This window comes from Geotrypetes seraphini, chromosome 2, assembly GCF_902459505.1.
Source record: "Geotrypetes seraphini chromosome 2, aGeoSer1.1, whole genome shotgun sequence".
Lineage (NCBI taxonomy): Eukaryota > Metazoa > Chordata > Amphibia > Gymnophiona > Dermophiidae > Geotrypetes > Geotrypetes seraphini.
Genome location: NC_047085.1, coordinates 253,118,208 through 253,137,064, shown reverse-complemented (window position 1 = coordinate 253,137,064; position 18,857 = coordinate 253,118,208). Strand labels below are relative to the sequence as shown.

At 44.5% G+C, this 18,857-nt stretch overlaps 1 protein-coding gene across 2 annotated transcripts in view; it reads left to right on the top strand.

Moving 5' to 3' along the window:
- The window catches only part of ACO2 (aconitase 2), a 183,014-nt gene that overhangs the window by 45,094 nt on the left and 119,063 nt on the right, over nucleotides 1-18,857 (top strand). For both annotated transcript variants that reach the window (XM_033929388.1, XM_033929389.1), the window contains exons 5-7: nucleotides 3,958-4,116; nucleotides 13,228-13,378; nucleotides 17,168-17,272. In XM_033929388.1, the coding sequence (XP_033785279.1) occupies nucleotides 3,958-4,116; nucleotides 13,228-13,378; nucleotides 17,168-17,272 (415 nt within the window). The remainder of the gene's footprint in view (nucleotides 1-3,957; nucleotides 4,117-13,227; nucleotides 13,379-17,167; nucleotides 17,273-18,857) is intronic.

Here is an 18,857-nt window from a genome sequence, read left to right as displayed (position 1 = left end):
GTTTAAAAAAAAAACACCAAAATACAGGCCACCCTTTTACAATATTCTTTTTTTTTGTGGTATCCTTGTATGTAGGCTTTTATTTTATTCTATTTTTAACATGCTTAATCCTCCCATTTTGGTCAGGGCCTAGACAGTTCTATTTGTTGCAAAGTGTTAATTTCCATGTAATTCTACTGGTTCCTAATACTAACCAAAAACCAAGCATACATGCATACTTGTCCTTTCCAACTAAGATCACATAATCTCTGGGCAGTAGGAATAGTGGTTGACCATCCTTTTGCAGGTTTATAGCATCCTATTACCAGAACAATCAGCTGATTGGCTTATGATATGTGACAGTCAATCAGCTTATCTGTATGCTGAGAGAGCCCTTTAACTGGCATAGACTGTGTTTAAATGTTCTTGGCATGAACCTTCACAGTTGTCAGCACTCCCAGAAAATAGAACTTTTGCTCTAGGTTTAGCTTTTGAAAGTTAACCTCTTACAATCCAATTTCATTATGGATCTGCATGTACCCTTTTTTTCTGGAATATTGTAAGTTCTGTGGACAGGAGCAGGCTATGAATATGCTTGACTGTTCAGTACAGAACTTGCTGTGCAGCCCTTAAGCGTCAGTGTTTTCATGACCATTTTACTCCACTGCTGTCTCATTATTTGCTTCAGTGAAGCAGTATCGCCCAATATGTCCCTACTGTGCATCTCAGAAGGTGCATTGGCTTAGGATAGGCCACTAGCCCCAGGCAGGTTTTATGCTACATTGTTCTGCTTTAAGGAGCATGCACAAATGCTCAAGGCCCAGTCTAGCCCAGCACTAGAGAGTTGCGCGGGGACAGAGATCCCACCCGTCCCCGCCAAAGTCCCACCCGTCCCCACCCGTCCCCGTGAGGACTCCCACCCGTCCCCGCGAGGAATCCCTCCGTCCCCGCGAGGAATCCCCTACATCCCCGCCCGTCCCTATAAAACTACAGAAATAGTTATTTCATTTAATTATGCTACTGAATTAAAGGCTCTGGTAGAAACCCATTTAAAAATAAGCAAAAAGACTTTATTAATTTGGAAATATTAATTGGGAAGAATGCATACTTTGTAAACGGGTTTCTACCAGAGCCTCTAATGTTTATAAATTTTTATCAACACAACTAATATACTACTTTATCCTTAAGCAAAAAAAAAAAATTTTTTTTCCTACCTTTGTTGCCTGGTTTCTGCTTTCTTCATGTTCTCATTCAATTCCTTCCATCCACTGCCTCTCTTCTCTCTGTGTCTTCCATTTGCTCTGTTACTGTGCCTTTCCCTTTCTCCCCCCTCCCAAATTGATCTGGCACCCATCTTTTTCCCTCCGCTCCCCCCATAGTCTGGCACCTCTGTCTTCTTCCCTGCCAGCGTCTTCCCCCATTCCCTCTTCCCCATTTCCTTTCAGTGTCCTTCTCCCCCACCATCTTCCCCATGTCCTGTCAGGCAGCATCCTTCTCCCCCCTCTGCCTTCCCCATGTCCTTTCAGTGTCCTTCTCCCCCTCTGTCTTCCCCAGGTCCTTTCAGCGGCCTTCTCCCCCCCTCTGTCTTCCCCATGTCCTTTCAGCGGCCTTCTCCCCCCCTGTTTTCCCCATGTCCTTTCAGCGGCCTTCTACCCCCCTGTTTTCCCCATGTCCTTTCAGCGGCCTTCTCCACCCCTGTTTTCCCCATGTCCTTTCAGTGGCATTCTCCACCCCTTTGTCTTCCCCAGTGCTTTCAGGGTCCTTCTCCCCCCCTCTGTCTTCCCCATGTGCTTTCAGCATCCTTCCCCCCCTCCTCCCGTTTACCCCATGTCCTTTCAGCGTTCTTCTCCACCCCTTTGTCTTCCCCAGTACTTTCAGCGGCCTTCTCCCCCCTTAAGCGTCTTTTCTTCTCCACTCCACCTTTCCTCCCTCCCTTTGTGGCGCTTTCGCACCCGACAGAACAGGCCCGGTCGGACAAATCTCCCTGTTCTATAGCCGCAAATCTAAATTACCTTCTTACAGCAGCTGGAGTAGTGAAGCTGCTGTAAGAGGTAATTTAGATTCGCGGCTACAGGGCAGGGAGATTTGTCGGCCGGGCCTGTTGTCGGTCGATCGGGGGACCTGACCGGCTGTGCACATTCTCTGGGGCGGACCGCCCCCTTCCCCCTCTTTCATACGCCATTGCCTTCTTCCTACCTGCCCTGCTGCACACAGCCGACCGGAAGTCTTCCTGATGTCAGCGCTGACGTCGGAGGAAGGGAGGGCTTTGCTTAAGCCCTCCCTCCGACGTCAGTGCTGACATCGGGAAGACTTCCGTTTGGCTGTGTGCTGCGACAGAGCAGGTAAGGAGGAGGAGACTACCCTCGCGGCTCGAGTGCACTGCGATCCAACCCCGCAGGAACCCCGTGACCCTAGGGGGCGTCCCCACGGGATCCCCGTGACCCTAGGGGGCGTCCCCACGGGATCCCCGCGACCCTATGGGGCGTCCCCACGGGATCTCCGTGACCCAAAGGGGGAACCCGCGGGATTCCCACGGGTCCCGTGGGATTCCCGTCATCCCCATTCCCGTGCAGCTCTCTACCCAGCACAGGCAAGAGGGAGGATCTCCGACGCACCGTCCAGCCCAGAAGAGGGAGGATCTTCGGGCACCGGCACCAACATGTCCTATGCGTTGGTGCTGGTGCTGGGTGCTGGGATTTCGTTTTGGTGCTCGTGGGGGATATAGGATCGCGGGGGGGGAATGCTGGATTGCTGGGGGGGGATGCCGGATCGCGGGGGGTGGCGCTCGTAAATCGAGTCAAACTCAGTTTCTGAGACGCCGATTTTGCGAATGTTTTGCTCGTCTTGCAAAACACTTGCAAATCGGTACACTCGTAAACCGAGGTTTGACTGTAAACATAAACGCTTATTTGATCACATAACAATACAATTCAATCATGCTTAGAATAAAAGCAAAGGTCAGTGGAGAAAGATGTTATTTGGTAGTGGTCAATATATTTTTTTTATAAATGCTGACCATCACCAGCTAATTTAGACCTGGATATTCATAGCTGGTCCTCATAGCTGGGTCAGATGCAGTACCTGCAAGTATGTGGCTATGGCCAATATTCAGTGTCCTAGCTGCATAGCTAACTAGGCAAAGATAGGCCTGCTATTTGAGCAGTCCTAGTTGCCTGTTTAGCTATGTGGGTACCGGTACTGAATATCACTGGTGCTCATGTAACTCCTGACTCTGCCCTTTTACCAGGGCAGGATTAATTCATCGAGGGACCCCTGCCCCGCTCCACCCCACCATGAGCCCAGGCGGAAACAGGACGCTGCATCAAAGGGAAGCTTTGGGCAAGCAGCACAGTTTGCACAATTACAGTTCCCATTGCCTTTCTTACCCGCGTTGCTTGCTTGTCTTACTTTCCGTCAATGGGGGGGCCGTGTTGCCGATCGGGATGGGACCCGCATTGCCGATCGATGTTGATGCCCTCCTTCATCGGGCCCCCCTGACCATTTTGGGTCCTAGGCACGTGCCTATTTGGCCTATTGGTTAATCCTGCCCTGCCCCTTACTACCCCAACAGTACCATGTTGGTCAGAGGGGACATTCAATGGCACAGTCCAGTTAAATGCTGCTGATCTCGTATCCTCTAATGGCCCATTCAGCAAGATTTAACCAGACTGGAGCTTCATTTGCCTGATTAAATCATTTTGAATATTGGGCCCATTTTGTGTATTTGATGTTCAAGATTTAGAGCCAAGTTGTGGCATTTGGTGTGACTATATAAATGTGCACAAGGGCAGTTTGATGCAGGCAGTCTTTAACGGGAGAGAGATGATCGGAGGTAGAGTAGAACCTACTATATATTAACAGTTGGTTACTGGGTAAAGTGAATGACCCAATCAATCCATATCTGCATAAACTATGGTGCTGAAATGTTACTAAAACATGACAAGTATGGAACTTTTTCTTTGCCTTATTTCTTGATAGATTATTCTGGAAAACTATGCTTACCCTGGTGTGCTGCTTATCGGTACAGATTCTCACACCCCCAATGGAGGAGGCCTGGGTGCTGTCTGTATTGGTGTGGGTGGAGCCGATGCTGTTGATGTCATGGCAGGAATCCCATGGGAGCTGAAGTGCCCAAAGGTAAGGGAATGCTGAGTGGGGGGCGTGGATTGGACGCGCATGAGGTCGGAAGCTTGATCACAGAGCTCCTCTCTTCCCTGCTTGTTTAAGTAAATTAAAGTGAGTGAAGGATAAACTTTCAAAGTTAGAGTGCATATGTGGCAAAATAAGAGTTTAAATTACTAATATAAGTTCTTTATTTTATCCTGGGCATGTTTCTTTCTGTGAAAACTCTGTTTCTTTAAAGATCATGCAGTTAACCTGTAGATGGCATCCTGACCATATTGCTCAGAGATGGGCAACCTTGATCCTCAAGGGCTGCAATCCAGTTGAGTTTTCAGGATTTCCATAATGAATATGCATGAGGTCTATTTGCATGCAATGAAGACAGTGAATGCAAATAGATCTTGTTCATATTCATTGGAGAAATCCTGAAAATTCAACTGGATTGCAGCCCTTAAAGACTGATGTCCACCCCTGATATAGTTGGAACTGACAGGGTTAATTCTGCTGTCTTCCAGCCGTTAGAACTGGTGGAGGGGAAACATTGCACTAGTCACAGCTGTAAATGAATTCAGCTTTTTGAGACATTCCCACCCTTGAAGCACTATTTCGAGTTAAACTTTTTGGTCCCCTGACGCAGGATCGAAATGGGCCACGTCGGAACCTGGGATTTAAGATGTCCTTGTTTGAATATTTATTGAACTATTATAATATGAAAAAGCATCGACCTGTGGGCACACAGCCAAATGAAGATTTTTAAAATATCAACCGAAAATATATTGAATATGCGATGATTGGGTGGTGAGGTGATAGTTTAGGGGTTTGCCCCTTGTTTTCACCTCCATGTCTCTGAGCACGGTTTCACTATAAGTTGATATTATTTTTATGAACTACTATTGATTATTTTGGAGTGATTCTGCATCAAATTTACTATAGACTCTTTAATCACTCATTATACAGTAATCATTGAATTTGTGGTCCCCCGATCTATTGATTTGACTGAGTCTTCCAGAATGAGGCTGAGTGCAGATTTATTCAAGATACCAACAGAGAAATCCATTATGCTGCATTGTGAAAGTTTGAAACTCCACCAGCCCATTGCTCAAAGGCTGTGTAACTGGAAGAAAGCCAACAGCCTGGATACCAATAGGTTTTTTTATAAACCAGCACAGAAATACTGGCTGTAATTTTGCCAAAGTAACTTTAGATTCTAGTGGAGAAAGTACGACGTTAGCTCTCAAAACGAATTTAGTCAAGTTTATCAAACAGTGATTACTGTGTAATCCATTTTCTTTTTCTCTTGCTTGCTGTTTGTAGATTTCTTCCTTTCATGTTTACTGTACCTCCTCCTTTTTATTTGTTAGCCCTAGCAAACCACACACATGGTTGTTGCGTGTTCCCAGTTTTTATCCCAGGACAAACGGGCAGCATATTTTCACATGTGGGTGACGTGATCCATGGAGCCCAGTACAGATAGTGCAAAAAGTATGTTAAATCTTTTGAAGGTCTCAAGACTGCCCGTACCATGCATGCACCTGTGCCTTCCTGCCCGACGTCTGCTCGCATAGTCATTAGTTCTCAGTTTTCTGAGGAGCTGAGAAGCTGTGGGGGGTTTTGAGTCAGTCCAAAAGTGCATCACTCTGTTTTTGTGCCTTCCTGATAATTATTTTCGCCATTTTATTTTATTTTTTTCTATTTCCCTTATGTAAAACTTTTCATTTTTCCCAGTTTTTGGGCCATCTGACCCTACCAAGTCTGTTTTTAGACTGGGAGCATCGAGCCTTTTTCGGGTACAAGTTTAATCAACCTTCCCAGACCATTGAGTCCTTCAATCTTGCATCGGTGGTCTTCCCCTCCATGTTAGAGCTTTCCAGTGGCTTTAAGAAGTGCACTTGGTGCAACAGGACCACTTCAGTGACTGATCTACATAATTGGTGTCTTCAGTGTCTGGTCCTGCTCACCATCCAGATTCTTGTCAGTGCTGCTCGACACATTAAAAAAAAACTAGACAACTCCAGTTCAAAAAACTTTTTGGATCTTCATCGGGAGCATTGAGAATGTCCACTACCTCAAGACACTGAGCCACAAAGACCATCTTCAACATCGAAGCTGGCACCAACATAAACACCTCAGTTGACGTTGGCGTCTTCTCCTCTGCTACCATCGGGAACACCTGGTAAAAAGATAAGGGCTGGATTTTCAAAACTTACCGTGCCTTTAACAATGGTCGCTAAACTGGTTCCAAGCTTCTTAGTAGCTTCCGACTCTGTCATGCAAATGTAGTACAATGAGTTCATTACTATTAAAATGGTAGTAAAATGGGCTTATTAATATTTAAACAAGCACTATGGGCGATTTTCCAAACAGTGCCGGCTTATAACGACCAAAAATTACCAGTTTGTCTGGGGTTGCCGGTACTTTGAAAAGCACCTCTCAGGTGCGTGTTTCTGCTGTGGCTCATGATAAAAATTTTAAGAAATTCCTCCACTATTCACATTTTTATATGACTTTTTTACATGAAGTCATTAGTTCAAAAACTAACCCAGTATGATTAGTACATTCCAGATGGAGATGGAGTTTAGGGCATTTTGGTTGAATCGGAGCCATACACTGTGAATCTGTGCAGTGCTCTTTAAAACTGGAAGAGTTTTAGTTGGTAAGTCTTATGTAGTCAGTGGTGTACCTTGTTTTTGCCCAGTGATATTTTATCCCAATTCAAGCTGATGTCAAAATGTGACTACATTGGGTTGATGTGTAAATAAATTTTATCCTGTTTGCTATACTAGTGTTTGCTGGTATCTTTTCAGTTGGCTCTCTTAGGACTGCCACTCCCTTTGCTATTCCTTTCATTGCCTCTTCAGGCCTTTTTTTCTGCGTTATGGAAGTCATGGGTTTGATTCCTGGATCAGGTCTTCCATTCCTCAGGTTGACTTTATTTACACAAGCTGCTGATTCAGTTGAGTTTAAATTGCTGGCCTGTAATTTCAAGGCATATTAAAACTCTGTGTTCCATAAGATAATTTTGTTTCCAAGAGGCAAATTTATTCAAGCTTTCCTCAGACTTATGTCTTCAACAAAAGTTTCACAACAAAGGTTTATTGGCTGCTCCAATTTTGTAGAATAAATTACTGCTATAGAACAAAGCTTCAACAGAGTTGAGGTTTTTGTTGAGCTCTCAAAGTATCTTTTGTCCTTTTAGATGTCAGGAAGTTTAACCGTTACTTTTTTCTTGTCTTCTCAAGAGGATGTGTTCCAGCAGGCTTTACAGTTTTCATTTGTGTGTTTCCCTTTTCATCCTAGCCTTTTTTAGAAGATTTTTATTCTCTGTTTCTCAATCAGGTTTTTAACCTTTTTGTTGTTTTGTTTTTTGGATTTTTTTAAAAGTTTTTCAGAATGGAAAATTACTCCATCCCTTGATGTTTCAGTAGAAAATAGGCAACCCTTAAGAAAATGCTTCCTTTTTCTTGATTTCCTATTGCTGTTTTCTCGCCATGTCAGAAGCAAGCAGAAGATTCAAATTATCTCCCAGATATACATGGAAAATACCACATAGTGTGCTATGCAAGTTGTCTTGCATTTGGTTTTGGTTTTGTTGTCTTTTTAGTTCTAATTCAGTGCAATTTACAGGGGTCTCAAAGTCCCTCCTTGAGGGCCGTAATCCAGTCGGGTTTTCAGGATTTCCCCAATAAATATGCATGAGATCTATGTGCATGCATAATGTGACCATTTATTTTTTTCATCAAAACGGGACATCTATTAATATTCAGCCCCGCCCCAATCCCACCCTAGCCCCACCCCCAATTTCTTCCATTCATTTTTCATGTACACACAATATCTTATTATTTCATAATGGTAACCATAAAATTTAAAAACCCCCACAAAGCACCCTATACGCAGAGAAAATGTTAATTATTTATATTTGGGTGGTTTTCAATGATGTCACCTCAGTAACTATAGAAAAATAGACAAATATAGTGCAAAATATAGACAGCAGATATAAATTCTCAAAACTGACACATTTTTATCACTAAATTGAAAATAAAATCATTTTTCCTACCTTTGCTGTCTGGTGATTTCATGAGTCTTTGGTTGTGTTTCCCTCTGACTGTGCATCCTATCTTTCATTTCTTTCTGCACTCAGGCCCAACAATTGTCCCTTTCTATTCCCTCCCTCCTTCCTTCCTATGTCCTTAGTGCCCCCAGTACCTTCCTATGTCCTTAGTGTCCCCAGCGCCTACTTCCTATGTCCTTAGTGCCCCCAGTGCCTCCTTCCTATGTCCTTAGTGCCCCCAGATCCAGTCTCAGTTCTCCTTTGTACCTTTGTTTCAGGTCTCCCTTTCTCTCTCTCCCTCCTCTGTTATGATCTTGCCTCTCTCTGCTCTTCCTCAGGGGCTCTCCCCCTCTGTCTGCACCTCTCAAAGTCCTGCTTCTGCCTCCTGTCTTTCCCCTTTGGTCCAGGCCTTTATCTCCCTAGTCTTTCTTCTACTTACAACCCCCCCTACTCTGACGTTTTCTCTCCTTCTTTCATCCCTCCTTCCTATGTCCCCTCATTGCTTCCAGCCTTTGTCCCACCCCCTCCCAAAAAGCCTGCCTGCTTACCTCCCCAAAGCCAGCCTTCCCCAAAGCCAGTCTGCCTGCCTACCTCCCTCAGAGCCAGCCTTCCTGCCTCCCCCAGAGCCAGCCTGCCTGTCTCCCCCAAAGTCAGCCAGTCTGCCTGCCTACCTACCCCAGAGCCAGCCTGCCTGCCTATCTCCCCCAAAGCCTGCCTACCTACCTCCCTCCCCCAGAGCTAGCCATCCTGCCTACCTCCCTCAAAGCCTCCCTACCTCTCTCCCTCCCCAGAGCCAGCCAGCCAGCCTGTCAGCCTGCTTGCCTACCTCCCTCAAAGCCTACCTACCTCCCTCCCTCCCCCAGAGCCTGCCTGCCTGCCTACCTCCTCCCCCCCATACCGCGGAAAACAAAAGCCTCCCTCCAGGCCCGATTTAGGTCTACCGCCGCTGCTCCTCTGCTGCAAACTGCTGGAACCCAGAAGCCTTCTTTCCGACGTCAATTCTGACATTGGAGAGGACATTCCGGGCCAGCCAGGCAGCGATTGGCTGGCCCGGAACGTCCTCTCCGACGTCAAAATTGACGTCGGAAAGAAGGCTTCCGGGTTCGAGTAGTGACAGCAGAGGAGCAGCGGCGGTAGACCTAAATCGGGCCTGGAGGGAGGCTTGTTTTTGGTTTTTTTGGTGCGGTAGGGGAGGGACAGGAAGCGATCACCTGTCCCGTTGTCCCCACGCACAGCTTCCGGACGCTGTCTCTGAAAATGGGACATTTTGGGCGTCCCGAAGCTGTGTGTGGGGACAACGGGACAGGGGATCTGAAAACGGGACTGTCCCGTTCAAAACGGGACGTATGGCCACATTATGCATGCACTGCTTTCAATGCATATTCATTGGGGAAATGCTGAAAACCCGACTGGATTGTGGCCCTCAAGGAGGGACTTTGAGATCCCTGATTTACAGCATTTGTCAGACCTATAGGTGCCTGCTCCAAAGATTTTACAAACCAAGAGGGTATGTAAAGGACCACAACTCTGCTCCAAGAGGTCACTTGGAGCAATTTGGTCCCAGGACAGGTCCAACCTTCCTTGCTGCTGAATTGAATCCTAGTTCCAAGAAAGTGACCTTGAAGGTTTAACACTTTAATTAAGAATCATCCATATGGTAAAGGATAATCAATAGGTTCAATTGGAGAAGTTGTTAACAAATTACAGTACATCTATTGATTTTCTCTATAAATCATCCATTCAAAACCAGAATCTATCTAGTTATCTTCTGAAAGGCCAACACTTGAAGCAGTCCCTCTGGGAAGAAAACATGGAGTTTTTGACTTTAATCCCTTCTCTCTCCTCCTTCCTGCAAGTCTCTACCTTCCCTCCAGCTCCAGCACCCCACATGGATCCAACACCTCCCTACTTTCCTTCTAGCCCCCCCCCCCCCACACACACACAACACAGGTTAAGAACATAAGAATTGCCACTGCTGGGTCAGCCCAGGGGTCCAAAATGCCCAGCAGTCCGCTCACGTGGCAGCCCTCTGGTCAAAGACCAGCATCCTAACTGAGACTAGCCCTACCTATCAGCAGGAACTTGTCTAACTTTGTCTTGAATCCTTGGAGGGTGTTTTCCCCTATAACAGCCTCTGGAAGAGCGTTTCAGCTTTCTACTATTCTCTGGGTGAAGAAGAACTTCCTTACGTTTATACGGAATCTATCCCCTTTCAACTTTAGAGAGTGCCCTCTTGTTCTCCCTACCTTGGAGAGGGTGAACAATCTGTCTTTATCTGCCAAGTCTATTCCCTTCGGTATTTTGAATGTTTCAATCATATCCGCTCTGTCACCTCTTGTCCTTCCAGCCTCCCCATACACATAGATCCAGCACCTCCCTCCCTTCTCCCCTCCCCCAACCACACAGGTTCAGCACCTCTCACCCTTCCTTCCAGCCTCCCCTCCCCACACATACAGATTCAGCACCTCTCTCACTTCCCTTCAGTCACTCCACACACACGGGCTCAGCACCATTCTTCTTTCTCTCTAGCCCCTCCCTCCTTTAATGAGTCTAACACCCTCTATTTATTCTCTTCAGCTCCAGGCCCTCTCTCCCCCTTCTCTTCAGCTCCAACTCTGGAGCCAGCCATCATCCCTTGCCAGGTGAGTTCAGCGGCACTGTCAAACCTTCCTTTCTGTGGTAGGAAACAAAAACAGCAACGGTTGGCCTCTCTATACCTTTCTTCTCCCCAGCCTATCTGTACCTTTATGAGACTCATCATCCAACAAGACTCTTCACAGGCCTGCTCTGGGGCCTTCCTTCAGCTGAGTCCCTCCTTCTTATGTACCTTCCTGTTAATCCTAATCTCCTAAAAAGTCGGGAGAGGGGTGGGGGTTACATATAGGATCTTAGCTTAACATCATTTCAAGAAAAAAAAAAAAAGAAACATTCATTCTTGTTTTGTTCAAGAAATGTGTGAATAAACATAAGCATCACGGAGGACTCTAGACTGGAATGTGGTAGTCTCGCAAAACAGCACTGAGCCACATTAGCACAGGGGTGCCCAACACGTCGATCGCGATCGACCGGTAGCTCAGGAAGGCAACATGAGTCGATCGCAGAGCCCATCCCGGGCTCCGTGATAGACTCGTGTTACCGTTCCGATCTACCGGGCCTATCAGCCTTTCTCTCCCCGACGTCAAAGACGCTGACGCCGGGCATCCACTTTAGGCTGTTTTTGTCATTTCGGGGGGGAGGGAGCGTGGCAGCGGCAGTAGCAGCCTGAAAAAGAAATCATCCTGGCCGGAGTCGGTGTCATTCTCCGGAGCTTCTACAGCCTTCCTATCTCCCTCTCCCTTCTACCTGCTTCCGGCCACACCGGCAACTCAGCAGCAGCGATCGACACAAGCTTCTGACGTCGGGGCCTACCCTCTGCGAGTCCCGCTTGTTTCAACTTCCTTTTTCCACAAAGGCGGGACTCGTAGAGGGAAGGCCTCGATGTCGGCAGCTTGCTTTGATCACCGCTGCTGACGAGTTGCTTAAGAGAGCCGCGGAGCAGGGGGGTGTTGCCAGGTGCAGGTAGAAGGGAGAGGGCCAGATGCAGGACTTGTGGGTGAGGGAGGAGAAGAGAGAGAGAAAGAGAGAGGGGAGGGAAACAAAAGGAAATATTTCATACTGGGCTGGGCCGGAGTGGAGGGAGGGTGGAAAGATTCTGGCTACAGGGTGCAGTAACAAAGGAAAAGGGGGGAAAGCTGAAAATGGAGATAGTGACACAAAGAAGAGAAAGGGTAAGCAGGACCTACTGAATAAGGATATAGATACAGAGGGGACATGAAGAGGAGGTGAAATAGAGACATAGAAGTAATGCTGAAAAAGTGGGGGGGGGGTGGAAGATAAAGACATTGAAAGGGCAAATGGTGAACATGGGGTAAAGACAAGGACAGAGACAAATGAAGATTCTGAAAAAGTGGTGAGATAGGGATATAGGTGAGATGGACACAAAGAAGGGTGATGCTGGAAAATAGGTGGAATGGTAATTCTGACAGACACAGAAGGGAAATGCTGGATCAAGGAGAGATGGGGCTCAGGCTGGATGGAATAAGGAGAAATGCCTTGTTGGCCCGGAACTTCCTCTCCTACGTCAGAATTGACGTCAGGGAGCGGAATGCTGGTCAGCGCGACGCTTCTGCAAGGAAAACTTGGGATGGCGGTGGCTTGGGGGCTGTTCCCCGATGGCGGTGGCAGCAAACCGAGTGGCTTGGGGGAGGGCACGGAGAAAGAAAGAAAGGGGGCAGACAGGGAGACAGAAAGAAGGGGGAACAGGGAGACAGAAAGAAAAAGTTGGAGGACAGAATAAGGTCTGGAGGAGAGGAAACATACAGGAGGCTGAAAGAAAGGAAGAAAGATTGGATGCACAGTCAGAAGAAGAAAGTGCAACCAGAGAATCATGAAATCACCAAACAGCAAAGGTAGGAAAAATGATTTTATTTTCAATTTAGTGATCAAAATGTGTCGGTTTTGAGAATTTATATCTGCTGTCTATATTTTGAACTATGGTTCCTTTTTACTAAACTGCAATAGCGTTTTTTAGCGCAGGGAGCCTATGAGCATTGAGAGCAGCGCGAGGCATTCAGCGTAACTCCCTGTGCTAAAACCTACTATTGTGGTTTAGTAAAAAGGGAGGGGGTGTATTTGTCTATTTTTGTATTTTTTTACTGAGGTGACATTGCATAGAGTCATCTGCCGTGACCTCTTTGAAAAAACCCAGAATATGAATAATTAACATTTTCTCTGCCTTTCAGTGTGCTTTGTGTTTTTTTAAAATTTTATTGTTGGTAGATCATTTTGACTTAGTTATTATAAAAGTAGCTCACAAGCCCATAAAGTGTGGGCACCCCTGCATTAGCATGTTAGTGTCTTGAAGGTGGCTGTTCTGTATCTGCTCTGTATAGGAATCGAAGGTTATGGTTTCAGTGCTGTTTGGTAACTATACAAGATTTTCTAGTAGGTTCTTTTAATGTGTGTTGAAGTGACCAGAAACTGATGATGATTCCCATTTAAATCCTGGGGCCCATGTTTCTCTGCTTTTCTTTCACTAGGTGATTGGTGTGAAACTGACTGGGGAACTGTCTGGTTGGACCTCTCCCAAAGACATAATTTTGAAAGTTGCTGGAATTCTCACAGTGAAAGGCGGGACTGGTGCTATTGTGGAGTATCATGGGCCGGGTGTGGATTCTATCTCCTGCACAGGCAATAATTTAATTTTCTGTGATAATCTGAGGATCAAGATAGCTACACTGCCCGATTTGATTTATTTTAACTGTGTAAACTCTTATCAAATACTTTGATATGTGAAAATAAAGAGCAATTCAGCCAGACGTTTTTAGGAGTTAAATTAGTTCATGGCCATACCAGTTTGTACCACTTTCACCTTTTGATTTATTTATTTTTGATAATATCTGTTTGCTTTGGAATGGGCCCAATAACATTTTGCAGTTTTTCTCAATCTTATTAGCATGGCACAAGGCAAAGATCCTCATTCTACAGCCTCTAAAGCAGTGGTCTTCGCTAATTTTTGAACAGGGGTCACTGGATTCAAATGAGCTGAAGGAGGGCCGCCAAGTATCTTCCCACACAAGATTGCAACACTGTTAACCATTGTGTGTCAGTGACATCCATCCTCATTAACCTACTTGTCTATATCTCTTAAAAGCACACCTATACCAAGCTTTACACCAGAACTCTCTACAAAACGTTCCCTACTCCGTACCTGTGTACCTCCAGTCTCTCTGCCTCAAATTCCTTGTCTGATTCAACTTACTCTCGATCCCCAACTTGTAATAAAACCAAAAGTATGTATTGCTTGATCTTTTATTAAAAGAAGACAAATATTTAACATGATACCAGAATAAAAATGTTCACATAACAATAAATACAGATTGCAAAAATGAACTACAAAATAATCAATACTTGTAAACATTTCAGCTCCAATTAATGAATTGCAAATCACATCATCAACAATCAAAATGCTAAAAGCTTTTGTCTCTTTTACAATTGTACTCATAAGTTAACATATCTTTCTCTCTCCCCTATACCCCCTCACCAGACTAAGCATCACTCTCTCTCCACTGTATCCCCCTCCACTGAGCAGACATCTCTCTCTCTTGCCACTGCTGGGTCAGACCAGTGGTCCATCGTGCCCAGCAGTCCGCTCACGCGGCGGCCCTTAGGTCAAAGACCAGTGCTCTAAATGAGTCCAGCCTCACAGGAACTTGTCCAACTTTGTCTTAAATCCCTGGAGGGTGTTTTCCCCTATAACAGATTCCGGAAGAGCAAGTTTTCTACCACTCTCTGGGTGAAGAAGAACCTCCTTACGTTTGTATGAAATCTAACCCCTTTCAACTTTAGAGAGTGCCCTCTCGTTCTCCTACCTTGGAGAGGGTAAACAATTTGTCTTTCTCTACTAAGTCTATTCCCTTCAGTATTTTGAATGTTTCGATCATGTCCCCTCTGTCTCCTCTTTTCAAGGGAGAAGAGACCCAGTTTCTCCAATCTCTCACTGTATGGCAACTCCTCCAGCCCCTTAACCATTTTGGTCAATCTTCTCTGGACCCTTTTGAGTAGTACCGTGTCCTTCTTTATGTATGGCGATCAGTGCTGGACGCAGTACTCCAGGTGAAGGCATACCATGGCCCGGTACAGTGGCATGATAACCTTCTCCGATGTGTTCGTAAGCCCCTTCTTAATCATTCCTAGCATTCTATTTGCCCTTTTCACTGCCACCACGCATTGCATGGACAGCTTCATCGACTTGTCAATCAGAACTCCCAAGTCTCTTTCCTGGGAGGTCTTTCCAAGTACCGCCCTGGACATCCTGTATTTTGTTTCTGACATGCATCACTTTACACTTATCCATTTGCCTCTTTACACTTATATCATTTGCCATGTCGATGCCCATTTCTCGAGCTTGATTATGTTACGTTGCAGATCTTCACAATCCCCCTGTGTCTTCACTACTCTGAATAACTTTGTATCGTCTTCAAATTTAATCACCTCACTCGTCGTTCCAATGTCCAGATCGTTTATAAAGATGTTGAAGAGCACAGGTCCAAGCACCGAGCCCTGCGGCACCTCACTGGTGATGTTCTTCCAGTCCGAGTATTGTCCATTTACCCCCACTCTCTGTTTCCTATGCTCCAGCCAATTTTTAATCCACGTGAGTATTTCACCCTCGATTCCATGGCTCGCAATTTTCTGAAGTAGTCATTCATGTGGAACCTTGTTGAACGCCTTCTGAAAATCCAGATATACAATGTCGACCGGGTCGCCCTTATCTATCTGCCTGTTTACTCCCTCGAAGAAGTGCAGCAAGTTCGTCAAACAAGATCTGCCTTTGCTGAAACCGTGCTGGCTGGTCTTCATCAGATCGTGTCCATCAAGGTGATCAATGATGCGATCCTTTATCAGCACCTCTACCATCTTTCCCGGTACTGAGGTCAGACTCGCCTGTCTGTAGTTTCCCGGTTCTCCCCTCGAACCTTTTTTGAAGATCAGAATAACGTTTGTCACTTTCCAGTCTTCCGGAATCTTTCCCAATTTGATCGACAGATTGGCTATTAGTTGAAGCAGTTCAGCTATAGTCCTGGGGATTTATTGCCCTTAAACTTATCAATCTGCCTGCATACCTCTTCTAGACTGACCGTTAACCCTGTCAGTTACCATCTTCGTTTCTAATTTTGCATGAGGTAAAACTCTTTATAGTTTATAAATCTTTCCTTTAACTGTTAACAGAAAGAGTTTTACCTCATGCAAAATTGTCATTTATTTAATAAGACATTAACTATTTTTTTCTGCGGCCCTCCAAGTACCCTATTTTTCTGCAGCCTTCACAGTTAAAGTTTAACATCTTTCCTTTCTCAAAACTAACATATTTCAATCACTATATTGAAAATAAAATCATTTTCCCTCCCTTTGTTGTCTGGTAACTTCATTTTTCTGTGCTTTTAACTATGTTTCCAGGGCCTTCTTGTCCTTTGTAACTGTTTTTCTCTCCGTCTTCACTTTCTGCCTTGCGTCCATCTTTGGCATTAACTTAACATTCAATTTTTCTGCTTTCTTCTCAAAATCTACTTTTCCATGTCTTACCTTCCCTTCCTAACTCTCTCACCTACCCTCCCTATTTCCACGGTCTGACATCTCTCTCCTTCCTTTCTCTCCCTCCCTCCCTCCCTCCTTTCCCCTAGTCTGGCATCTGTCTCCTTCCCTCCCCCTCCATGCCCTGGCATCTCTCCATCCCCCTCCATGGTCTGGTATCTCCTTTCCCTCCTTCGGACTTGGCATCTCTTGTTCCTCTCCTCTCTCTTTTTTCCAATTGGGTGCAGGAGCAGCATTTCTCCTCCCCCCCATGCAGCAGCAGCATTTCTCTTCCCCCTCCCTCTCTCCTTCCCTTCTTTTCTGGCGCGATGATCGACTGTCGGCTCCCTTACTGCGGTCTTTTTTTCTATTCAAAGCTGTGGGTGATGGCTCCTCACGCGATGTGCACCTGAATCGGAATCCTTCTGTCTGACATCATAGGTGCAGATTGTGCGAGGAGCTGCCACCCACGGCTTTGAATGAAAAAAGACCGCAGCAAGGGAGTCAACACTCAATCATCGCGTCTAGAGGATTGTAAGAGGTGTAGTAAAGGGATTTTCCCACTAAATTGATGCAGTGACTACATTTGTGTTTTAATTTATTATTATTTAAGCAAATTATAAACTGCATTGATAAACTGTTGGCTTTTATTGTCGTATATAAATATTTTAAAATAAAGTGACCCTCCCTACTCCTGTCTGCTACAGGGTCTGAATTAAATATCTTATAATCAAAGATGCAATTTTCCTCCTTAGATTTTATACCACAACAGTCCTTTGATTTTTAAAAGCAATTGTACATGGCAAGGTGCATCCATGCTGGGTCTCTATTCTTCATCCTACCTTCCAGAGAGTGAGAATCACTGCTGCTTCTCTCACTGTTTCTTATTCTTCCTCCTTTCTCTAGGTATGGCAACAATCTGCAACATGGGTGCAGAGATTGGTGCCACCACCTCCGTCTTTCCCTACAACGAACGTATGAAGAAATATCTGGCCAAGACTGGGAGAGGAGGTGAGTAGGAACGCTGGCTAAAGTGACACCAGTGGTTTTCAGATTTGTTGCAAATGCATATCAAGTTATTGGAGCAAGTTTGTAGGTAGGATGATGAAGGGACAGCTGGTCTTGAGCATGTGCATTTTGCATATTATATATGCTACCTTCCTGTTTATATTGCATGCTAATAGTAGTCTGTCAAGGATTCTTGCTACTCTGGATGACCTCTCTTTTCACAAGCCTACAGTAAGTCTGCATGGCTTCATGCTCAATGTACTTAACACCACGTTTCACCTGATTTCACTTGTAAAACTCAAATGTCAGTTTTTATTGTAATAGCTGTTTTTGCAAAGTGACAAAACCAAATAACATATAAAATAAAAATGACCAAACACGGGCCATGTTTTGGTAGAATAAAATGGCTTTCTCAGGGGAGTCTTATAGGGTCCTTAGCTGGCTTAAATATAAAAACATAAAAGTCACTAAAAATCCAAGTAGTTAGGAGGCTTCAAACAAACAGCTTAACTCACAAGACTCCAATGTATTCTGCCGAAACACGGCTCATGTTGGGTCATTTTTATTTTATATGTTGTTTGGTTTTTATCCTGTGGGTCACTTGTGACTGTATACACCCTTTGTGGATTATTTTTAAGATTATTGTTTTTAAATCATTTGGACGCTCATTAAACTACAAACTGGTACATCCGATCTGGAAAGATCATACTAGGTTGAACTTTAATTTTTGGTGGAATTCATTATGCCACATATATAGAATGGAAAGATCAATAGCGATACAAAATGGAAATTATAATAATTTTATTAAAATTTAGGAGCCATTAACGTCTTTTTGTCATGATTAAATGTCATTTTTCTATTAGTCATACACCATATAATATTGGGAGGGGGGAGGGATACAAATATAGGTTTCTTATTATGAATGAAGGGCTTTCAGGGAGGGTGGGGTGAGGGCTACATTTGTATGTTTAGATTATAATGATAAGATATGCAAGTGCTCTGATTAATTCTGTTTATTATGATTGTTGTACACTTGATGAAAGTTTTAAAAATGAATAAAGAATTAAAAAAAAAAAATAACAAAAATGCTTTTGAATCTTTTATGCTAGATTTGGCCATCTGGCCAATCTCTGTTTTCCCTGCCTTTCATTTTTCCCATTGTTGTTCTTTCCTATTCAAATTTTATATTTCTTCCCATTCTCCCTTCGTATCAGTTAATCATTGTTTTTATTAATTGCTTCATGTTTATCTGTTGTAGGTTTTGTTGTCTTTCCTTTTTTATGCTTTCTCTGTATTTTTTAACTTTTTAAAACCACCTTGAATATTGATAAGGTGGGATATCAAATTTAATAAACTTGAAACTTAATAAAAGCCCACCATTACATTTATTCAGAGAGCTTCAAAGGAGAAGAGTTGGTAGAAAGGAAGAAACTGAAAGATTTGTGGGATTCTGTAAAAAAGCTGAAAGGGGTGATTTACAGTGTCCTAAGGAAAACTACAAATGGCATCTTAGTGTTACTTTAACATCAGAAAAAAATCAGAGTTATACAGGAGCCTCAGATAGACATTAGAGGCTGTGTGAGGGAAA